The 8,252-nt window shown below is 47.1% G+C and overlaps 1 protein-coding gene across 1 annotated transcript; it reads left to right on the forward strand.

The window, feature by feature from the left end:
- Positions 1–368: 368 nt before the first annotated feature.
- Positions 369–7,227, forward strand: LOC145793375 (uncharacterized). The gene is made up of 2 exons (XM_082876190.1): positions 369–1,175; positions 7,213–7,227. Exons 1-2 carry the CDS (start codon positions 369–371, stop codon positions 7,225–7,227), a joined length of 822 nt encoding a protein of 273 aa, XP_082732316.1.
- The last annotated feature ends 1,025 nt before the right edge of the window (positions 7,228–8,252 follow it).

Raw genomic sequence — 8,252 nt, forward strand, 5'->3', positions numbered from 1 at the left:
ATAATATGGAGGAGTGTGTTAACCTCAAAGACCAGGTCGAGGGTTTGATACGTTAGGGACGTCTCAGTCGGTTCACGGCAGCCCGCCCTCAGCAAAGGCAAAGAACTAAACCTATCAGAAACGATCGCCGGCGCACCCCTCCTCGACAACCTGCCCAACCAAACCAAGGTCATGATAGGCCTCCGCAGCAACCTCGAGCACAAGGCAATCCTGCCTCCCCTATTGGAGAGATTAGAGTTATTGCTGGCGGGCTCGCTTGTGGAGGACCATGTCGCTCGGCCCAGCGGGCAGAACTTAGAAAAATAAGGCAGGGCTCAGATAAAGAAGTTGCCACACTAGACCGCCCTTTCAAACAGCCCAAGCAATGGATGGAGCCCATTACCTTTATGGAAGCCGACTACACAGGCATCCGTTACCCCCATGACAACCCCCTCGTTATCTCTGCTCTCCTCTCTAATTACAAAGTCAGACGAGTTCTCGTCGACAACGGCAGTAACGCCTTTCGCCAGCTCAAGGTTGGGGAAGAAAGCCTGTCCCCTCTCCAAACCCCACTTGTAGGCTTTACTGGAGATCGGGTGACCTCCATCGGCTCCATCGATCTTCCCATCACAATCGGTGAATACTCGCGGCAGACCACAAAGTTGCTCACCTTCCTCATCGTCGACTGTCCTTCTGCTTACAACATTATCCTCGACCGCACCGCCCTGAATGTCTTTCGAGCTGTGACATCCACTTTTCATCTTTCCGTCAAATTTCCCACCAACCTTGGGGTCGGCACAGTGAGGGGGGAGCAGATCATGACCAGAGAATGTTACGTGGCTTCACTTAAAGAGGTCAAGCTAAAAGAGGCTATGATCATTGAAGGACTCGACGTCAAAGACGAAGACGAGCTGGTCAGAGGAGAACCGGTGGAAGAGCTTATCGAGGTCCCCATCGATCCCACCAACCCGACAAAAATAGATAAGATCGGCAGCCAACTATCCCTACAAGCCAAGGCTGACCTTACAAGCCTCCTGACTGAACACAGAGATGTGTTTGCCTGGACCCACTTCGACATGCCGGGCATTAATCCCTTCTTCATCACTCATTATCTCAACATTGAGCCCTATTTTCGACCCTTTCGCCAAAAGCAGTGCATCTTCCACCCGGAACGCAATACCCTAATTGCTTCTGAAGTAGATAAACTCCTTGAGGCACAGTTCATAAAAAATGTGGACTACCCCAGATAGCTGTCAAATGTGGTCCTAGTCCGTAAAAACAATGGTAAGTGGCAACTTTGTGTCGACTACTCCGATCTCAACCGAGCTTGCCCTAAAGATAGCTATCTCCTTTCTCGCATAGATCTACTTGTCGATGCCACGGCTGGACATCAAATGCTCAGCTTTATGGATGCCTTCTCTGGGTACAACCAAATTCTGATACACCCGTTTAACCAGGAATACACCTCCTTCATTACCGACCGGGGAACCTACCATTATCGTGTCATGCCATTTGGGTTGAAAAATGCCGGAGCCACTTACCAACGATTGGTCAACGCCATCTTTCATCATTAGATTGGCAGGAACATGGAAGTATATGTCGATGACATGCTAGTCAAGAGTAAACTCTCTACTGATCATTTGGCTGACCTGCGAGAGACCTTCGGCACCCTACGAAACTATCAAATGAAGCTCAATCCGGAGAAATGCGCCTTCGGTGTAGGATCTGGAAAGTTCTTGGGTTTCATGGTTAGTCAGCGAGGCATCGAAGCTAACCCCGAAGAGATCAAGGCCTTGATAGAAATGCAGTCACCCAGAACAGTTAAGGAAGTTTAGAGGCTTACTGACAGAGTCGCCGCCCTCAACCGTTTCATTTCCTATGCAACGGACAAGTACCTCTCTTTCTTCAAAGTTCTTCGGTAGACTTTTAAGTGGACGACCGAATCCGAAGAGGCTTTTCAACAGTTGAAGCAGTGCATGGCCAACCCCCCTTACTCTCCCAGGCACTCACGGGCGAGCCTCTTTTCCTTTATCTAGCCATCTTGAGCACCGCAGTCAGTGCAGCCCTCATTAGGGAGGACGGTTCAGTACAACGCCCGGTTTATTACATTACCCGGGCTCTCAGAGGCGCCGAACAAAACTACCCATTGCTAGAAAAAATGTCCTTGGCCTTGGTCACCGCCTCAAGACGACTCCGTCCTTACTTCCAAGCCCACTCCATAGTGGTCCTCACTGACCAACCTTTGAAGAAGATAATGCAACAGCTCGAGCTGTCTGGCAGACTCATGCAATGGTCGGTCGAACTCAGCCAATTTGATATCTCCTACCGACCTCGAACGACGATCAAAGGTTAGGCTGTTGCCAATTTCATCTTGGAATTCACTAATCCCACTCCAACCACAGCCCCGCCAGCTCCGCAACCCCACACTGAGGCAGAAGACCCCTATTCTTGGACCTTCAACGTCGATAGATCCTCCCGCAAAGAAGGCAGTGGGGCTGGTCTCATCCTCACCGCCCTCAAGGGTGGTTATTTTAAGTGTGCTCTCCGCTTCTTGTTCGACGCAAGCAATAATGAGGCCGAATATGAGGCATTGATAGTAGGTATCCGCCTAGCTAGAGACATTGGTGTCAGCCATATCTGGGTGTTCAGCGATTCCCAGCTTATTATCGGACAAATTACGGGGGAATTCGAGGCCAAGGAAGACACAATGCGGGCTTACAGGGATATTGCACTCCCCCTTACCCGCCTCTGTAATACTTTTCACATCAAGCACATCCCTCGGGCGAAAAACTCCAAGGCAGATGAGATGGCTCAATTGGCTTATGCAGACCAGTCCGACCTCAACCATGGTGTCCGCCTCGAGTATTTGGCCCATCCTGCCATTTCCCTAAACCAGCAGCAAGTCCACTTCCTCCAAAACGAACCCATTCCATGGGCGGTCGACATCTTTCTATTTTTGACAAAGGAGGAACTGCTAGACGACAAACAGCTGGCCGCCAAAGTCAGGGCCCGATCGTCCAACTACATTCTCATCAGCGGCCTCTTGTACAAACGTGGCTTTTCACGCCCATACCTGCAATGCCTCAATCCTGCTCAAGCGATCTACGTGATGAGGGAGGTCCATGAGGGTATATGTGGTAATCATTCGGGTGCCAGGTCATTAGCCCACAAAATACTTCGCACCTGTTACTTCTGGCCTGCTCTCAATCAAGATGCCACTAAATTCGTGCTTAAATGTGATAAGTGCCAACGCTTTGCCAACATCCCTCATGCTCCTCCGTCAGAACTGATCACACTCTGTAGTCCTTACTCGTTCGCCAAATGGGGGATCGACTTAGTCGGCCCATTGCCCACCGGCCGAGGCCAAACCAAATTCGCAATCGTCGCCATTGATTACTTCACTAAATGGGAGGAGGCAGAACCTCTTGCCACAATCACTGAGCGGAACACAACCAGATTCATCTGGCAGTCGATCGTGTGTCGATTTGGCATCCCTCAAGCCATCATCTCTAATAATGGCAAACAATTCGACAATGCCAAGTTCAGGAAATTCTGTGTAGAGCTTGAAATCCAGCCATGCTTCTCTTCCCCAGGTCATCCCCAAGCCAATGACCAAGTTGAGGTTACCAATCGTTCTCTTCTAAAGATCATCAAAACTAAGTTGGAAGCTGCTAAGGGACTCTAGGCTGAGGAATTACCAAACGTGCTCTGGGCCTATCGCACTACCGCCTGAACCCCCACCGGGGAGACCCCCTTCCGCTTAACACACGGCGCTGAGGCGGTCATCCCAGTGGAAATCGGTCTACCCACCCCAAGGGTTCTGTACCTGAATCCGGAACTAACTGAAGAGCTGCGTCGGGCAGACCTGGACTTGATTGAAGAGCTCCGATAGACCACTGCTGTTAGGCGGGCCTTATATCAATAGAAAATGAGAATACACTACATCCGCAAAGTCCGACCGAGGGAGTTCTCCGTTGGGGACCTTGTTTTGCGGAAAGTAACCCTTGCCACCAAAAATCCGGCTAAGGGCAATGTAATAACCCTCACGCTATCCTAACCATACTCATATGCATTCATGTGATTCTGTCTTGTAAGCTTGCGTTTCAAGTCTTGTCCTTGTTCGTTTAAGTGTCTCAGCATGTTTTGTACCTTGCTTGGTGTGAGTTTAGCCGAGGTCGTCTTCCGTCTAGGATTACCTTGGAACCACTTTGTTTGATCTCCACCTTCGCCTTGACATATTGGCCGAGATGTCATTATCTAGGCCGAGGTGTTCATCACCGAGGCCGAGGTGTGAATCATCTAGGCCGAGATGTTACCTTTGCACCTAAGTGATCTTGTCCCGGAGAGGTATGACCTAGACCGAGGTGTGGCACATCTAGGCCAAGGTGTGGCATAGCTTAGGCCAAGTGTTGTCCTTCCTAGCCGAGGTCATTATTCCCTACTTGTCGATGTCTTGTTCTTAGCCGAGATCCTTACTCGCCAGAGTGCCCATGCCGTCTTGCTTGTTGAACACACTTTGTCATAGTTTTGTCTTGTCACTCAGCCACCTTTTTGTGTAGCACTAACCAGCCGCTGCCACGTGCCCCTGTAGAGGGTTAAGTCAGCCAGCAGACTTAGAAATGTATCATTTTGCTGTATGTCTTTGTTTGTGAGGAGAGAGAAACTCTAGAAGAAGAAGAAGAAGTTTAGAGTGAGAGAGTGGGTCTTCGAGCTTGATTCCTAGAGATCAAACCGTTAGATTCGCGTATTGAGGTTAGATTCTTGATTTACCCTTGTCGTTCTTATTGATCATCTAGCTGCATTGCATGATCGAACCCGTTCTGCATGTCATGCATCGATTTAAAGTTGGTTTTAGAAAGAGAGAATAGTGTTCATGTGTTCTTGAAGAAAAAGCCTTGTTTGATCTGAAAGTTTGCATTAAGATTCATGCTCTTGTGTTTGCTTCCATAAAATCCTTGAATATGGGTGCCCAGGTCCATGTTTTTGAACTCATAGCATGAAATCTCAGATTTTGTAATAGCAAATCACGATCTTTGCATTCATCTTCTCATGTTCTTGTTCTTCATGTCCATCATGTTCTTCAGAAAAGGGAAACCCAGATTTTCCCGACTTCATTGCTTTGAATGGGGCCATCGAGGCCACACCTCGGCCAGGGGATGTGGAACCTCGGCCTAGACCTGGTAGTTGCCCAGCATGTTTCCCCGAGATAAAGAACTGTGTTTGTTTTGATTCGACTTAGTCTTGAGGAATGCCGAGATCATCTGCATGCATGTGAAACTTGTTTGAAAGTGCATTCAACAGACTTTGCCATGTGTTTGTAGGGTTTGGACTTGCCTTGACCCCGACGTTTGAAGAACTATGTGAGTGGTATTTTTAATAAAGCTATGTTATAATGCTTTGATAAAAGTCTTGTTTGCTTCGTTTTGGAAAGTAATTGTAAAGCATGAATGGTTATTCCTAATTGGAAAATATATTTATATTGTTTTGATGACATTCTTGGAAGTCCGTACATGCTAAGGGACTATAAGCACTTGTAGCACAAAGTTTGGAAGTCTGTACGTGCTAGGGGACTCTAAGCATTAGTAGTACAAGTCCTTAGTGTCAAGGGACTATAATGCAACGGCACCATTGAATTGAGATATCTCCCTTGTCTAGCCTTGTTTGCCATTGACGGTTTACCGCGTGGGTTTTGTTTGCCGAGATGTCATCACTTGTATTATAATGATGTTAGTAAGCATCCTTTGAAACTTGACAGATTTGGAAGATGGACTTGGTTCATCCCTTGACTTGTACTAATTATGTTATGTATTGTTTGATAAAGATCTTGAATACCAATCATGCAAACCCCTTTATTTCTTATACCATTCACTGAGTATCCAAGCTCACCCTCTCTATATATATGTAGGTGATGAGCAGGAAGGCGGTGACGCCTAGGTGTGACTCGCAAGCTTGTTTTGGGTTTTGTTTATGTCGGCCTAACTTGTATTCACGTCGGCAGTCTTGAAAATTATGCTTCTCGGCTTATAATGCTTGTAATGTACGCATGTCGGCTAAAGAAGCCTTTTGATCAAGATGTAAAATGTATTTTGTACTTTATTGTATTTGTATCCAAGTTGTAATATTATGTAAAGTTGTATGCCATTCTATGTAACTCACGCACTACTCTTATGGACCACTTGTATTTTAAGATTATTGCTTCCGCACTTGTGAGCCCATATATAATTATACTCTGGTTGTGTGTGAATTTTGGAGGTTGGCCTTCGGTAATCCTGGATTACTGGCCATCACGGTACCAAACTAGTAGGGGCGGTTTGGGGTCGTGACAGGCAAGCTGGCAGCCAAGTGGGAGGGACCTTACGTTGTAAAGGCCAGACCTCGTCTGGGTACTTATTGACTTCAAGACATAGAAAGCCGAGACCTCTCCTATCCATGGAATGCCAAGCACTTGAAGCGTTATTTTCAATAAAAGCCCTGTTTTTGTATTGATCAATTGCTGTATGTTCTTTTTGCCAATCTACGCACTTGGACGCTTTTGTCCTTTTCTCACATAGTGTAAATTTGTGCTCAATGGGTTACGCTTTAAATGATAACACTCTTATATCTTAGTTATCGTGCATGGTATTTCAATAACACCCTGTTTGCAGGCTCAGCCAGACTGGGTTACTTAAAGCCTCAGCCAGACTGAGCATGAAGGGCTCAGCCAGATTGAGTTACTTAAAGCCTCAGCCAGACTGAGCACGAAGGGCTCAGCCAGACTGGGTTATTTAAAGCCTCAGCCCGACTGAGCACGAAGGGCTCAGCCAGACTGAGTTACTTAAAGCCTCAGCCCGACTGAGCACGAAGGGCTCAGCCAGACTGAGTTAATTATGGCTCAAGCATTCTTGCCACTTCATGTTTGTAGCATTGTTGCCATACTTAGTCAAATTCCAGGTCCATGCTTTTATGCCTCTTAACATTCTTTACATTTTTTAACTTTCATCTCGCATTCAAGACTCTCACATTTTAAGACCTTTACACTCTCGCATTCTCTCAACACTCTCACATTTTACGACCTTTACACTCTCGCATTCTCTCAACACTCTCACATTTTAAGACCTTTACATTTCAACGTTTTTATTGTTAACATTCTTGGCGTCATAATTTTCTCACAAGCTAGATTGGCTCCCTACTTCTCAACTTTCACTCGTATTTATACACAAGCCTTATTTGATTGACCATTCTTATTCTTTTCAGATCTACAAGAGATAAAGACAACAGAATGAAAAACACAACTCATAATTTTATTTATTCACAAACTTACACATATTTCACTACAGAAATTACAAAAAAAAAAAAAAAACAGCAACAACAACCAAAATTTTCTTTACAAATTTTATTCAAACCAATCATTCATTCTCGCTTGACGCAAGGTCTTCTTCTTCAACACCCTCGTCTAGGGGGGTCTGGGCCACGTCGTCTTCGTCTATCCTCACATTGCTGAAGTCCAAGTTTGGGAACAGCTCTTCTGCTTTACACTTGAAAGTTTTCCAGCCGCTATCCTAGAACTCAGCCATCTTATGCTTGTAGAAGTCCGACCACTGGAAGCTCTAGATCACTTCCTCTTCACTCCGGCTCCCAGCGGTCGCTCCCGACGGGCCAGCCCCCTTATCCCCCTCTCTCGCCAAGCTGCTGGCGATCGCGGCATCAATGGCCATCTGAAAGTTGATGGACCCCTTGAACTGCTCTACTGTTGCAACACATAGGTCGGGGTACGCCGCCATTTCAGATGCCAACTTGGCCTTTTCTTCCTCCAAGGCCTTCTCCAACCCCGCCTTCTCCGCCACAGACTTGGCCCGCTCGTTTGCCAGTAACCTTTCCAGCTCAGCGATCTTCAGATCTGTTTCTTCTTTTTCTTTGATCGACTGAGCGCGCAGATCTTTGTTGCAGGTCATGGCCTCATCCCACTGTTCGTTGGCGACGATGTAGGCTTTCTAGGCCTTTTCCAGCTTCTTCTGCTCGCCCGCCAGCTGGAACTCGAGCGACACCACCTTGCGGCGCGCCGTTTCTAGCTCTAACTTGGTTGCAAGCAACTCAGCACTGGCACGGTCGACGGAATAGCTTTGCACCGTCGCTAACACCTCCATCTTCTTGGCCTTCTGGGCCTTTTCCAGCCCCCTGACACACGCACTCCGTGCGGTCTTTCTCTAACATGTGGTCTCCCTCCTCAAACTTTCAAGTTGGGCCTCCACCTCCTCCAACTTTGCCTTCAATGGCCTTATTTCGTTTTTCGCAGC

Source organism: Camellia sinensis, chromosome 6 (assembly GCF_055761805.1).
Source record: "Camellia sinensis isolate YWXY chromosome 6, ASM5576180v1, whole genome shotgun sequence".
Taxonomy (NCBI): Eukaryota; Viridiplantae; Streptophyta; class Magnoliopsida; order Ericales; family Theaceae; genus Camellia; species Camellia sinensis.

Bases quoted from the DNA above. Each gene is read 5' to 3' on its own strand.
- LOC145793375 (XM_082876190.1), top strand. From the start codon at position 369: ATGGAGCCCATTACCTTTATGGAAGCCGACTACACAGGCATCCGTTAC.